This window comes from Eurypyga helias, unplaced genomic scaffold (genome assembly GCF_000690775.1).
Source record: "Eurypyga helias isolate BGI_N326 unplaced genomic scaffold, ASM69077v1 scaffold4526, whole genome shotgun sequence".
In the NCBI taxonomy this organism is placed as follows: Eukaryota; Metazoa; Chordata; class Aves; order Eurypygiformes; family Eurypygidae; genus Eurypyga; species Eurypyga helias.
The window spans coordinates 936-16,925 of NW_010255935.1; the positions used below are offsets into that span (position 1 = coordinate 936).

At 42.9% G+C, this 15,990-nt stretch overlaps 1 protein-coding gene across 1 annotated transcript; it reads left to right on the forward strand.

Annotated features, from left to right (window-relative positions):
- Positions 1-630: 630 nt before the first annotated feature.
- Positions 631-15,749, forward strand: LOC104511032 (oncostatin-M-specific receptor subunit beta-like; the record flags this gene model as incomplete). The annotated part of the gene is made up of 14 exons (XM_010153478.1): positions 631-912; positions 1,512-1,641; positions 3,467-3,624; positions 5,059-5,195; positions 6,432-6,591; positions 7,179-7,255; positions 7,627-7,843; positions 8,444-8,644; positions 9,821-9,922; positions 10,356-10,535; positions 12,217-12,381; positions 13,921-13,999; positions 14,276-14,348; positions 15,300-15,749. Coding segments are annotated over 14 exons (2,411 nt in total), but the record flags the coding sequence as incomplete, so codon positions are not given.
- Positions 15,750-15,990: the final 241 nt, after the last annotated feature.

The window sequence follows — 15,990 nt, forward strand, 5'->3', positions numbered from 1 at the left end:
CTGAAAGACAGTGACTCTAGACGTAATCAGATTTTTGGATCAGTTTATTGAGAACAGATTTTATCTCCAACCTGTACAAAAGCCTGTGAGTCACTTAAATCCTACTAATTTTTGCATGCATCAAGTAGTCCCATATTTAAAGCCACAGGAGTCTCATTCCAAGTTTAGTATCCCCTTAACTGATCTGATTCATTCAATGTTAAGTCTTCTTAGCTGAGGTCTTCATGAGCTTCAGAACATGATGTTTTTCTAGCCCCCTGTTCATGCCTTCAAGAGCAGGCATTTTGGCTGTGAGCATCAGCCTGTTCATGGGTGAAAAAGGTGGTGTTCAACCGTAAAGTCAGTTCTTGAACACATAGTCTTGTTACCCCGATGTGAAAGGCAGTGAGATGGATTTAGTCTCTTAGGTAGTTTTTTGCACTACATATTGTATGTTTATGGGTTTAAGAGAAATACAAGTATGATTATATGTATAGCTGGTCTCTGTATGAGGAAGAACACTAAATAAAAGTCCATGAATAGATAATATAACATTAGCAGATACTTGTGTAAATGCTCAGTTATGTGTTCTGGTTGAAGGCTGCTGTCATGAGCAGATTTTGAAATGGTTTATTCTGTATTAATTTCCAGGCCTGGACACCTCAAATAACAGTGGACCACAAATCTTTCCAAATGAAAAAATTGTAGAGGAAGGCTCTGACATCACTCTTTGTTGCATTGGAAGGAAAGGTCAAATGATTAAGAACTTCTTTGTACTCCCAGCTGTGCATGTTTTCAGTCACACAAACAGTCAAGCCAGACTTCTCACTGTGAAAAATGTGACCCATCAAGAAGTGCCTCACATCACAGCCTATTGTCAAGAGTCTTGCAATGAAGAGCAATGCTATGATCAGGCAGTTTTCTTAGTGGGTAGTAAGTGAATGTTCTGTTTTCCTGCTGTTACGAAGTCAAGAATGGCTGTAGGGCCTGGAGGGAGGGGGAAAAAAAAGCTTGCTCTAAGTTGTCATTGTCCTGTCATGTCCAGCTGAACTCTGTTTAACATCTGACTTCGGATCTGTGCACTTGCGTATAAAAAACATTAAAGAATAGCATTGAATGTGTCCAGATTAGTCACATTAATTGATCCTAGGTCTGGTGGCTGATTGTTAAATTTACTTGCCCATATACTAGCTCGGCTTCATTGTCTGTGCATGTGGTAAAAACTCAGCACAGTCCCCTTTTCAAAAGGTAGTAGCAATTTTCACAGACAGAAAACAATAAAGATTAAATTAATGAATGTATGAATATAACAAAAAATAATAATATACAGAAGTGTTTGGATTCCCATTAATTTACGATGTTACCCTGATTTTCTCATCAGACTGGTCATTGAATAAGCATAATTGAAATAATAACATCCATAGTAAACCAGACTTTGTACATATCTAGTTTGTTAATATAGTAAAAAGGTTGATGACTTTTGCCTTGACTGCCATGCTTTTGGTATTTTTTTGGCTTTTCCCTCTGACAAGAACTGCCTGATAGACCTAGTGATTTTTCCTGCCAAACTCAAGACCTGAGAACAGTAACATGTACTTGGAGCCAAGGAGGAGACACCTATCTCCATGGACGTAATTCCCCTAAATACACCTTGTCTGAAGAGTAAGTCTCTGCATTATGTTGACTCTGGCCTGTGCTGTACACAAGAGTCACGTTCTTTCCTTTAAAATCTGTGTAAATGTTTATCCTTGTTGCAATTAGCTGCCTGTCTGTTTACAGACCACTGATCAGCTCATTTAACAAAGTTAGAGCAGTGCAGAACTGCTCAGAATTCGACTACCTATCACAAAGTTGCAGGTCCCTCAGACCAGGTTCTGCTTGATAAAGTTTGTTCTAACAATTCTTTTGAGCTAATTTGTTTGGGTATCTTTAAGTAGGTATGGAGACACCCTGTGAACGGGTCATAGATAACTTAGAAGTTTAAGGTAATTATTGGGTAACACACAGTGGATAACTGGGATTTAATCAGCTGGTAGGCTGAGTATTAATGTGTTCGCGATCCACTGACACTAACGCTGACTCAAACTGAAGATTCTCAGCTAACCCTGTTAGGCTGTTGTCGTGGTTTAACCTTATCTGGCGATTAAGTACCACACAGTCGCTTGCTCCCCTCCTACCCCCACCCCAGTGCAGGAGGAGAGTCAAAGGAAAAGACAAGGAAGCTCGTAAAGTTGAGATGAGAACTATTTAATAATATAAATGAAAATTAGTGATACTAATACTAATAATACTGCTACTAATCTAAACCAACAAAAAATAGAACATGTACAGTAGCTCACCACAGCCAGGTCCCAGACCAGCAAAGAATCCCTGCCTGAGAGCCTCAGAGCAACAATCCAACTGGGACAAAATGCCAGCAGACCCCCCAGTCCACTAACAAAGGAACCTGCCCCACCACCAAACAACTGCCAAGAGCTAACAAAAGGAGCTAATGACCCAGCTGTCAGCTAGCCCAAAGCAAACTTCATGCCTTCAAACCTGCGCATGTACACACCCAGCCTGACCCTGAGCCTGAGGTGCCATGGAATGAAACACTCTCCCAGCCACTCTGGGCCAGCCATCTGCACTGGGAAGTAAAACAGCCTGAAACCAGCACATCTGATTAGTCTCCCTAGTTCTTTTTGTTTAGGACGTTATAATTTTACAAGCTGGTGTTTTTACGTTCTTGAGTCCTTGAGCTACTGAAAATCCTATCTCAAAAACCTGACTTCGTCCTATAATTTTGGCTTATTTTTGTAAAATCTCTCTGCAGACTTTGAGAGCTCTTTCTTAGTAGTCTGAGTCAAGGTTACACAGCTGTGGCATATCAGACCTGGCCCTCGGATCCTTGTGACCGAGTCATCTAAATGGAGAGGACAGGGGCTTTACAGCAGGGTCTGCAGAGAAAGAGGAACTCTTAAAACAGGACAGAAGCCTCATCATCACCACAAAATTTCATCAAAAGGTAGCAGCAGAAGGCAGGTCGTCATGGCACAAACCTTCATGGCCTCTGCATCATTCACTTCCGTTAAGATATTATGATGACGATTTGAAAACGGAAGGTTAGAAGCTGCACTTGAAATCACCGCTTTGTTTAAAAGCGTAATGGTAGACATGTGAGTGATTTAATTCTTGGCAAGTATGTCCCTGGTTTAGAATTTCCACGAGGAAATCACTAAAAGTAAAAGCAATTTAGCTGTATCTTAAAAGGATGAAGTGAACTTAGACTTTGAAGAAAACTTCTTTCTAATCATAAGAATACCTATATTCATCCTACTTCAGGCTAGGGGAAAGAACTGGGTGGCTTCTTACAGTCCCCCTCAGCCTTACTTTTTATGATGCTGTATTCTAGTTGGGCATCAAAAATTTCAACACCTATTTCAATTGTACATTATGGAAAAATGTCTTTCTCTTTTCTCTCCCGTCCCCCCACCCCTTTCTTTGATAGGTTTTCCCAAAGAACGGTTCCGTGCACAGTAAGTTGTTCCAAGCAGTGCTCGTGTTCTTGGGATATAGGCCAGCAGAGGATGTGTAATATCACAGTGACTGTGGAAAACCCACTGGGAAAGAAAACTGCCATGGATGTTTTTGATGTAACTCACAGAAGTAAGGTCTTTTCTATGTCTTTATTGAGAGTTTTTTGTTGCAGGCCTTGTCCTCCTCCTGATCTTAATACTTGAGTGCCCCCATTTAAAGATTGGAAGTCCTTGATTTTTATCTTCACGGTTTTATTAGTTATCTTCCCCTATGCTATAGTTATCTGCTGTCTCTTCAGTGTCAGCTTTGCAAAGTTGTGTTGATGGTAGAAAACAGCTTCACTCCAAACATCAGATTTGGTTATTGAAATGATCCCTTAAGGCTTCAAAATCTGCTGCTTTGCTGAAGCTAGTTCATAGTATAGTATATTATCAACATGATACAAGGTTATAAAATGAGTTCAAGAAAAATACCTCTGGAGGTTACTTGGGAATTCAGTCCTTTCTCCAGATACTACTGTCCTTCCAAAATAAGATGGAGATGCAAATGACATGTGATAGACGTGTAAGCAGCTTGTAAGCAGGAAGAAGGTGGAGGAACAAACTGTCAGGTTGTAGTGAGACAACACCGTATTATAAACAGTTTTCATGAGAAATAAGTCTAAAATAGGTTACATTCAATGTGCTAAGTACATCAAAGTTTTACAGTTTTCTTGCAAGTTAAAGAAATGATACTTGGTCATTATGATGAGATAACCTTTTAAATAGGAGTTTCTGTAATGTTTTTTGTTTCCTCTGATCCTGGACATATTTATGATAGAGTTTTCTGTACTTAAAGGATGTCACCACGTAAAGGAAAACTGAAGTCTGTAATTTCTAATTCTGCATGTCATAGCTCGGACCTTCTGTATCAAACACAAGCTCCTCTGAGTCTGTAATTCCTCAAATTGTACTTCATGGTCCTTGAAGTTCAAAGATAACAGCCAAAGCTGTAAACATAACCCTCACTCGCATTGCCGTATCTTAGTCCTTACCGTTGGGCTGATAATACGGGAGAGTTTGAGATCTGCTGCTCTCGCTGAACACAGCTTACATAGCGGTGAAGGACCTCAGGAATCTTTTGGAAGAAGTAGCATTGGCACTGTTTACCAGAGAGTAACTACTGGCGTGAGTCAACGTAAGAGTTGTGAACAGAACTTCTGATGAAGAGGATTCTGGGCTGTAGAAATGCGGCAAACATTACTCACCAAGCTACATCAGGAGCCTCCGCCAGGCGTGCTGGATTACAGAATTTTACTGGATTTGCAGTATAAGCCTCTGACTGTTTCTTTTGTTCATGAGCTAAAATATTTCCAAGTCAGCACAATGAGTTTCTTTAATCTTGTATAACATTTACTTACATTTACATTCTGAAATGAATTTTTATTAATTTATATCTGCTTCTGCTAGACTGGCAGGAAATCTGTATTTCTTATATGCTTTTACCACTCAGCTAAAATACCTTAAAATACTTTTGCATATATTTTATGTTTTACAAGAGCTAACTCGGATTTTCCATTGGCAGTTTATCCCACTGCACCTTTCCAGCTGTCAGAAGAATCCAAAGATACAGAAATCACATTATATTGGAAACATCGGAATAAAGGAATTGAACTCTTTTGTCAGACTGAACTGCTCCAACCTGATGGAAAAGTAGAACTGGTATGAAATGTGAATTTCATTCAGAAAAACATAGAGAGTCTCTTTTTGATGCGAGATTAAAAAATAATTCTCCAGGAATACAAGGACACTCTCAATCTCATCAGCGTGTTGATGCATCTGTTTTCTAGATTTGTTTGCTCCCAAGCTCAACACCAATGAAGTGGTCCACATGGCAGCCTTTTCTGGCAATAGTTCATATTCCCAACTCTTCCTGTACTGCTGGCTGAGGTGGGAGTGTGACCGGTCTGCGTATGTGGCTATGTCCTCTGCCGGGTGGGTTCTGAGGTTTGCTGAAGTAACTGTAAATACTTACAGGAATTACAGTTGCTCTTAGCTGTTGCTGATCTTGATTTGTCGTGGTTTTCTGACTCAAAACTTCTTACACACAGATGGTGGAGAGGTGTGTTGAAGGCTTTTTTTATCTTTGTCTGGGACATTTTTGTGTGCTATTGGCTGTACTTGATGGTAGTGTGTCTGGTTGCTAGTTAGGGAAGCCCAGAACAGTTTTTCTTCCCATCCTCTCCCATCTCCTTGAACATTATTTGAATAGACTCCTTGTCTCGTCCCACCTCTTTCGCGAACAGTGAGGTTGCTTGACTCGTTGCATACGTACTGTCGTTCTCTGTAGCCCCCTTCTCATGAGGGCAGCTTGCCTCTGCCTATAAAAAGGCATTATGAAGGTCAGGAGCAAGCTGTGTCTGAAGCGTTGCTCAAGAGGTGTTTGATCAAAAGGCTGCTGCAGTTGACCATTGCAGGAGACAGTTTAGAGGAGAGTTGGTTTAAAAGTTAGTTTTTGACTCTTACCAGAACTCACCCTTCCTCCTACGAGGGAGTGGGGGAGAAGGTTGGGAAAAAAATGGGAAGAGAAGTAGCTGTAGATGCTGTGCATTGAGCTGGAACAGCATAGTACTTAGATGAACCGAGTAAGGGACCCAGACTGGGCGAGGATAGTATCTCAGTAAATTCCCTCCTTGATGTACAGAGTAATCATTTGGCAGATTGAGAGTGACTCCTACTCAGTTAATTACACAGAGTCAGCTTGCAGACCTCTTTTTGGATTTCCCAGCCTTTGGATCTCATGTATTTTTTTTTTACAGTTGTTCCATGATTATCATTTCCAAGTCAAGCTTAACTGGCTACTGTAGGATCTGGAGGAAGAAACTATTTTTTCAGGCAAAACCCTCTTGCTGATGAAGCTGAACTGAGCTCTGAATGCTTTGTTGTTCTGTCTTGCAGCATAATAATTCAGACATGCATCTCCATTATGCCAGCATTGCCCTGGGCGGACTGCAGCCGTTCACCGAATACACAGCCAGAGTACGCTGCGGGGCAGCTAAGCACTTCTGGAGGTGGAGCGAATGGAGTGAAGCCCGAACCATCAGAACAGGGGAAGCACGTATGTCCAGCCTCTTGAGAAGGGGAGCTTGAAGGAGGTTCTTCACTTGCTGCCTCTGTTTTCTCCTTGCTACTCTTCTGCTGTGTAGCTAAAGCAGAGGCTTGTTGCATGCATGAAAGGAGAAGCACACCAAGCAAACATTAAGAAGGTGGCTGCTTAAACAACTGTCGTCCTACCTGCCGTTTCATTCAGGGCAGGCAGTGGGAAATCCAGATGACTGGGAGGATGAGCAGACTGAGTTAGTGTTCTGTGAGGGCAGGAGGAACTGTGCAGAGGCGGGAACAAGCACCTGGGAACTGCAAGCACAGAAGGATTTTTCTTGGGAAATGAAGCAGACAAAAGAATGAAAAAGGAGTAAGAAGTTAAGTTGGATGAGGCTTGGAGCAACCTGACCTATCCTGACGAGCGCAGGGGGCTTGGAACTAGATGTTCAAACCATTCTGTGATTCAGTGATATTTTGGCAAGACCTGGGAGTGATGGGGAAAGAGATCTTTTGGTGGTGGAATCTCTTCAAATGAGAGGAAGCAAGTGAACAGTTTATCCTTTCTGCACCTAGAGCATCTTTGTTTTGCTGTATTTACTGCAGCTCCGTCAGGGGAACTGGACATCTGGAGAGAAATTACACCAGTTCTGGGAGGGCGGAATGTGACCTTGTTCTGGAAGGTGAGACATGGGTAGAGAAATGGAAACAAAACCCTGCAGAAAGGGGTTGGTAACTTCTGACATGAAGTTTAGTAAGTTTGTGTGCACTTAATTGCAATTCAGTGTGAAAAGGTATCTGTGTGATGGTGTGGTGTCCTGGCATTTTAGACATTTACTTCTGTTTTTCTAAGCATTATCACGAGACAAATCCCATTACTGAGATTTCTGCTTTTCCATTTCAACCAGTATGCGTATGTATGTATGTAAGGAATGTTTCTGTTCTTACAGAAGTAATACATCCAATTAATCAGTTAAAGTTCTAATCGCTCCTCTCATATCTTTTTGGCAAAATTTACTAAGTAGTTGGTGTCTACCCACATATTTTTCTTCAGCAATCACCAAGTTTTCGAGCAAATGGAAGAAGTATTTCCTATGAAGTAACCTGGGAAAAAGTAGAAGACGGCTCTAAGCCTGAAAGCATCTCCTTTTCATCAGTCTACAATAGCACAAGGATTTCCATTGACAACCATTCCTACAGAATCAGTGTCATGGCAAAGAACAGTGTTAACTATTCACTTCCTTCAGTATTGATCATCCCTAGAGCTACAGGTAACAGCAGGCGCATTTCCAGTTGAACTTAGATGCCCATTATGAGACTTCTGTTTCCATCTGTTTTGAGTGAACTGATAATTTACTGTCTTGGGGGAACAAACTATCCTGGCCTGCTAACTCACATCAATACTGTCTGGAAATCATTACTGTATTTTTGCCTTTAGGGTGGTAACTGTACGTATACTAAGCTTAAGTGCCTTGACCTATCCATTTCAACAGAAAGTCAGTTTTTCACAGGCAGTTTTCACAGAGAAAAAAACATTTAGCCTTAAACTAGGGCCTGAGACCTGTGGCATGCATGGTGAAGGTACAGCCAGTGCCTGGCAGGGAACTATTTGTGTGTGATTAACCTCTTGTGATTTTCCGTTTATGACTCCAGGTTCTGCAGATGAGTTCTTTTTATGAATAGGTAGAAATAAATACTGGATAATTTTTGAGCTGTCAGCTCTCATCATGTGAAAGCGCCCCTATGTCTGATAGTGAAGGAATACAGCTATTTTATTATTAACAGTTTAGTATAGAAACTATATTGATCTTGATTCATGAACCTGAGGTCTCACACGGGAAAGTAACAGAGCCTGTTTTGTTCATTCCTAGGCACTGAAGAAGAGCTCAGTGGTTCAGAGGTTAAAGAAGAACAGGTTAATGGTTCAGCTGATGGCATTTTTGTTTCATGGGAGCCCAGACATATATATGACAGTTACATCATCGATTGGTGCAACTTCCCGATGTTGCAGCCTTGTGATCTGCAGTGGAAGAAATTCGGGCCAAACACTTCCAGTGCTCTGATCAACTCAGGTGAAAGCCGAACAATTTTTCTTTCTGCTGTCTGTGCAGTAGTCTCTTATGGATTGCTGTGGGCATTGACTGAATTTAGGAAACAAATCCTGTGGGATACCGAAGTATGTGCAGTGCAGGGGTAATTCTTCAAAGACATGTGGCATCATGTTTTGCCTAGCAAATGAAATGGACACCACAAATGTGCCAGCACCCTTAAGCCTTGGAAATCTGCATAGTGTTTTAGAAACAAACTCTTCAAGGAGCTTGTAGTTAACACCTTGAAGGAGGATGGTGGGGTTAATGGAGGAGTTAAAAATCTTTTAGCAGGAGAGATGCAAAATGGAGCTCTGCCTGACGTGTAACATGGGCCAGAGGTTTAGATTCCAGAAATTTAACACCCACTGTGTAGTGAGGGGTTTAGCGCTGCCAGTGTGCCACAAATCATATGCCTCAGCACGCGTCCTTGCTTAGGACCAGTTGGGTGGTTTTCAGCCCAGTGGTGGCCATGAGACCTAAATCCTGTCTGGCTGCGTGGAAGTTGCTCCGATATACTTCCACAGCTGCAGGAATATAGCCTGCCTGGGGTGTCTTCAGCTAAGAGTTCACACTGGAATGAAACATGTTTGAACAAAACTTGTCTGAACACATTTCAACACGCAGTAAAGGAACTGCACTTCAGTTCACAGGAACACACGGGAGCCTGTGTCCTCACTCATGGCGAGTGTGGCAACACAGGAAAACTGGCATCCCATTCTTCAGTGGGTTGCACTTGGTTAACCTGAGTGGGAGTGGATGTCAGTGAGGTTAACACGGAATCCTGACACATGGGTCTGTGTCTGCATTCAACAGACCAAAACACAACCTCTGCCTGTGCCAGAATCGGAAATGAAATCATCTTGCTCTTTGATGCATTCGGGGTCTATTGTGCACTCATCTTGAATATTCTAGGGCAACAAATATATATTACCCTCCCCCCCCCCATCAATTCTCTCTCTCAGACAGAATAAATGTGTTCAGTTCACCTTACGCATACTAAGAATTGGTTTACCCTCTGTCTCCTTCAGTTGCTTTAATAGCACAATAGCACACAAAGAAGAATTCTAGTGGGTTATAGACCTCTGTAAGAAAGCAGGGAAGAGCAAAACCAAAACAAAACCATAACCTACTTTTGTAATCAGTTCCAATATTTTTTAGCTGCTTTTGTACCAGGGGTGAGATACAACTTCCACATCTATGGATCTGTTGCTAATAGAGCCTGCTTACTGGAGAAGAAGACGGGTTATCTCAGGGAGCTACGTAAGTTGGCAAAATTTTTAGGGTTTATGTATTTGCTAAATTCATTTGTCACTAACAGAGGAATTCTGCAGCCCTCCTCCTGCAACGAGCTAAGAATGTATGTTCTGCATTGTTTCTGTACCATCATTTAAAAGTTATACAAGAGCATACACAGCCCTGCATCAGGGTATTCGGCTCGTGCAGTGACCAGGTGGGGTCTGTGTTAATTAGAAGAGCTAAAAAAAGCCGTGATTAGCAGTGACTTCTGTGTATAATGTGGGCTGCTTGAAGACTCTGTGAAATTGACAGTTTTTGTGGGGTGCTTTGGCTTTGTTCAGCTTTTAATTACCAGTAAGATATAAACACCACGTGAGAATTTAGACGTTTTTCAAGTGAGAAGATAAACATTCTTGAATAATAACGGCAAGTTTAATTTCAATTTCCTTTCTTCCAGCTACCCTCCTTGATCCTACTGTGGAAAAGGTGGAACTGACTTTCAATGCTGTGACACTGTCTTGGGATTCTTACCGCACAAATGAGTCCCAGCCTGGTTTCGTAAAAGGCTACCATGTGTATGTGTCACCTGTGCAAGGGGACTGCACTTTGAAAGGATCCAAAAAACATGTTCTTCCAGGTAACGGAGCTCTGGGATTTAGGAAGTTGTGCTGTTGATATAGATGAAAGACTTTGCGGCTGCTGCTGCTATTGCAGCCTCTTAGCTCACGTTAGGCAAGCAGAACAGCTCACTGGGCAACATAGTGCTGCTTTTGATTCCTTTAAGGCTTGAGGTGCTAATGGGCGGAAGAGGGTTGTGGCTTTTTACGGCCCTGTCCTGTTGTCTGTAGCTCCTCTGAACTCCAGCATGAGCTCCAGGAAGGATTCTTGCAGTACTGTAGGAGGGAGTCAGGTTTCTGCCTCTTGTGATCTGGGTTCTGGGTGAATTTCAAAAACATCTGTTTGTGGTCTACTTGGATGAGAGTCATAGGAAGCATGTTGGTTTTACTAGGATTTGGTGTATTATAGAAACAGATGGGATACAATTTATTTCCTTCAGAATTGGAGCACTGTGTAAATTCCCCATTTAAATTCTTTCACAGTGAAAGTATTTGTGGCTGCACTCTTCGGTGGAGTTCCTTCAGCAGAACTGAGCTGTGGGGTGGCACCAAGCCACATTTAAACTTTTGCATCTGATCTTCCTGCTCCACACTCAAAACTGCTCCAGATGACCTTGCTCCATTGTGATTTTCAGATATTTCCAACATGTTCAAGGATACGTTTTGTTTTTCCCTTGCCTCTTCTTCAGCTGGGTCATGTCCTGTATCAGAGCCTTCTGCTCATTATACTAGTTCCAGGCTGAAAAGCTTAGTTTGACCTGAAGGAAGCTTATGTAGGAGTTCCTGTCAGAACTAAACTAACCATAGAAGCACCGTATTCTGCAAGTAATCCCAGTTACATTAAAGTCGAAGATTTCCTCCTTCCCAGTTCGTCTGAGCAAGCAGACAAGGGGTGTGACTGGGAGCAGGAGAAATAAGCTAACCCTTTTCTCCCTGGGGTATGGTAGTTGCACAATAGAGAGGCAAAAAAGGTTTTTTTCAGGCAGAGATTTCTTGCTTTCCATTATCTTCAAATAATTTGAGTTAAGCTTAAAGGCTACAGGATACTGGCAAAGAAAAGAAAATGGCAAAACCTAAACCATTCTGTTAAAATGCTCTAGTAAAAGGAAACTAAAGAGTTGCAGCTTTTGACAGCAAGCTATTAGGTGGTCTGCCAGAGGATGGGCAATGCTGTGGGCAGTCGGGTTAGGAGGGATGTGAGTTCAGCCTCGGGGCAATGAGTCAGGATGCATCATCCTTCTCAGAAGGAAGCCTGCAAATTACAAAGAAGGCGGGTTACAAGTGTTTTGTTATTTCAGTGGTACAGGGTCTCAGTTACGCTGACTCTTAACAACTGGGGGAGATGTTACTCCGAATTTCAATACGTAAAGGGGGTCTTTTAAGAAAAATGGACTTTTTACAAGGGCCTGTAGTGACAGGACAAGGGGTAATGGGTTTAAATTGGAAGTGGGGAGGTTTAGATTGGATATCAGCAAAAAATTCTTCCCGGAGAGGGTGGTGAGGCACTGGCAGAGGTTTCCCAGAGAAGCTGTGGATGCCCCATCCCTGGAAGTGTTCAAGGCCAGGCTGGATGAGGCTTTGAGCAACCTGACCTAGTGGAAGGTGTCCCTGCCCATGGCAGGGCGGTTGGAACTAGAACAATTCTGAGGTCCCTTCCAACCCAAATAATTCTGTGATTCTATCTTACCTGTTTCGTTTCAGATGATTCAGTGCTATGTAAATACACAATTGAAAACCCAGAGGAAAAGAGATACACTGTGAAACACCTACGGTCAAACACAAAATACAAACTAGTCGTTAAAGCATATACAGGTGGAGGAGAGACTCCCATTGTTAACTTCATACACATAGATACACCATTTAACTGTGAGTATTGACTGTGGAAAGTTTGCCTCCTAGAAGAAGGATGGGTTGATTTAAAAGGTTAGAGTAATCTTCCTTCCTCAAGGGAAAATATTTAATACAATGTAACATCCACTTGAGAAAGGATCCAACTGAGAAAAGAAATGTGCATACCAACATGACATTTTAATACTTTTAAGTAGCTATGGTTGGGTTTTTTAATTTTAAAATAATAATAATTTTGCATCCTTCCTTGAGACTTGTATCTTTCTGGGAAATAGCTTAATATGTTCACATTTGCAAGATTAGTGACCCTGTTGGCTAGAATGCACTGAAGAATTGCATTTGGATTTGACGAGTTTTCTAATTTCTAATCCTAATATGGAAAAAAACTACAGACCCGTGTGCAAACAGGTAATTTCTGCATGGGCTCTTGAAGTTCTAATGTTGATTCTTATTCTCATCAGGCTTTAAATACATTGCCAAGCAAAGTCCTTCCTAAGACAGTAAGAAAGGGTTGTTGGCTTGAGCGTTGCAGTTTGCTAACCAGGCAGGTTTGATCATCCAAGCAGAACAGGAAACCACTGGCCTGTAGCTCTGTTCCCTTGAAAACACCACTCAGCAGTCGTGGTTATGAAATTTGGGATCCAAATCAGAGATGCTTGGTTTTGAAAAATTTCTTTGGGGGTGGAGGTGAAGACAGAGGGGTAGGAAAGGGTGCAGCATTGGCTCATGCAAGGATATTTTAGGCTAAGTAGCGGAACAGTGTCTAAACCCCTCACGTTCGCCTCGGAGAGGGAGTTTCACATCTTACACCTGTGGTCAGCTGCTGTGTGCCAGCCTTCCCTTGTGCAGGCATGGGGACTTGTACAGCCATCCATGGAGTCAGAATGGGGGCTTAATTAACCCAGGAAAGGTAAAAGGAGAACGTAATGTATCCTACTCCCTGCTGTGGTGTGTGGTAGGGACACACAGACTCGCTGGCACAGGGCAAGAGGGCATGGGCCAGGGCGAAGGGAGAGCAAGCACCAAGTAGTGCTTCCTGCCAGCCTGCTTATTGCAGCCTCAGCTGCTGGTGAAAACCGCAGCCCAAGGCTGTGTCCTCCAGCTAGGAGGAAATTCCAAGGTTCTTGTGTCAGCATAAATCCTAGGAGAGCAAGAACACTTGTGTAGTGTCTGTCCTCCTATAGTCTATCCATGCTGGAGGAGCAGATGTGCTGTCAGCGTCCCACAGTACAAATCTGTCCTCTTCGGGAATCTGACAAAAATCCTAAAACAAATAGTTGAGAGTATCATTGTCGTAACTTTTGGCAATTTGCTCATATAGTTAAGATGCCAACATGAGGCCAAATTAAAAGCAATCTAGTAATAATTCAATTTTGGTAAAGGAAATCAAGGTGCAAAGACTGTATCCCAGTACTTCCAGCGTACCTTGCAAACCACAGACCACACACGGCTGAGCTGTCCCACGTGGGCTTGATGTCATTTTTTTCCCAGAAACTTAGGCTATGTTAACAGGTGAGAGGTTGAAAACAAACTTTTAAAGTATTTTTTCTTTCACAGCAAACATGCTGTACCTTCTAGTCCTGCTAGTGATAGTTCCGTCACTAGTAGCAGCTATATGCCGCTGGAAGAAGAAGTGGTAAGTGATAATGCATTTTTCTGCTGCAGACAGAGGGCGTAACGAGCGTAATTCACAAACCGCAGCTGCAGCTTGTTGCTTCCAGCCTGTTGTAGGGCCTCACTTGTTTTTTCCTTTGGCTGTCCAACTGTGCGGATCTTCTAAGTATTTGGCTTGTGGCACTGCTGAGTGTGAAACACCTGCTGCTGTTTCCGTACACATCTACGTGTGGCTTCTGCTGGTAGAGCATGCTTTGAGAGAACGAAAATGTCACCTGTTCTGCTCCCTTATTTCCAGGGTGAAGGAGTGCTGCTGTCCTGTAATACCTAGTCCTAACAAGAGCAAAGTACTGTCATTCAAAGAGTTTAAGGTAAGATCACCAAAAATCTAGTATTTCTGATTTTTCCATTCTTTGATGAGTAAAGACTCAGAAAAATATTTTTCTTGTGTTGACTACATTTGAAAATGAGTGACACTCATTAGACAGAAATTAACATAATGCAGCATCATTGCGTAGTAGAAAATCCTCCTTTTGGTATTTGTGTGACTCTGCAGTGATCAGTTCACATTCTGGCGTCCGCTGCTGCAAGACAGTGGAAGCATCACTGGAGCACAAATTAAATCCTTTGATGCAGTAGGCAATTGTTCCAGTATTGCTCTTCAAAACCCATCTCTGTCTGCACACGACAGACCAGCCGACCCTGCATTTTGCTGCAGTGACCTGAATGCACCCGCGCCTCCTGCCCCACAGGTCCCTCAGCTGCAGGGCCCAGCAGCCACGCACTTGCTGGCTCTTGGGAGGATGCAGGGGGCTCGGCCACGTCTGGCTGGGAGCAAAGGATTGGCAAAAGGCCTCTGCTACTTCTTGCAGGCCCTCTGAACCAGGACCCGCTGCCTCCATGCAACCCGGGGTTGTCTTTACGCTGGCACGCGTGGGCGGCTGCTGTTCCCGCTGGTGGTGTTGGCTGAACACCGGCAGCACAGGGAGGAGACTGCTGCTGCCCTCCCGTTGGTGGTTCAGGCTGGAAACTGAAACTGCACGCGTCAAAAACCTGGCAAAGGCTTTAGAGGGACTTAACATAAGACCTACGTCTTCAAATGTAGCCATACTGAACTTACTTAGGAAAGGAATCCCTAAATAAGTACTCTGATAAATTCTGCATAAAGTACAGCTTCCTTTGAACATTCCATACATTTGTGTTCCTTCAAATTCTGCTCACTCATCTGAAAAAAGCAAACAAAAAAAATTGCAAGACAATATTAGAAGTGCTTGAAGTAGTAACTCCCCTTCCTTTACTCTGGACTTTTGTTTTTCTTGTAGACTGGTTCTGAGAAAGTGCTGAAAATCAGTGACTGCATTCCTGACACGGTAACAGTGGACGGTAAAGCCGAAGCCCAGAAACTACATCTATGGAGGCAGCTGTCTTCAGCACCAACAGAAGATAAGATTGGTCACAATTCTTCCTGGATTTACATCAACAAAAACGCAGAGAGAGACTTTACACCCACACCTACACCTCAGAATCATACTTGGTTTGAAAATTTTGCTTATTCTTCTCATCTTGCCGTTGAATCTGATCCCCATCGCACACGGGACACACGCGAAGCAAGCAAGCCAGGACTGTCAGGAGTGCTGTACCAGCCACACTACTACTTCGATATTTTTAATGACGATGATGCTGCCTCAACCCCCAGAGAGACAGCTGGCAGAAAGGCCAGTCTGCGATACATTTCACAAACAGACGTGCACTGCCTGGGGAGGAGGCTGTGATGCACTGTCCTCCACCGAGTCCAGCCTCCGTTTGGTTACACACTATAAACAAGAACGTCTAAAGCCGCAACTTCTCTGTTTGATGGAAGCTTTCACAAGACCAACTGCCCTACTGCTGTTAACGCTGTGAAGATCTCGCTTCAGGACGTTTAGAAACGCCGACTTGTGCGAGGAACGACGCACTCTACGGTTTCAGTGCAAGGTATGGGCGTTCTGCGAGGTTTACAGGCGGTTCTGTGGC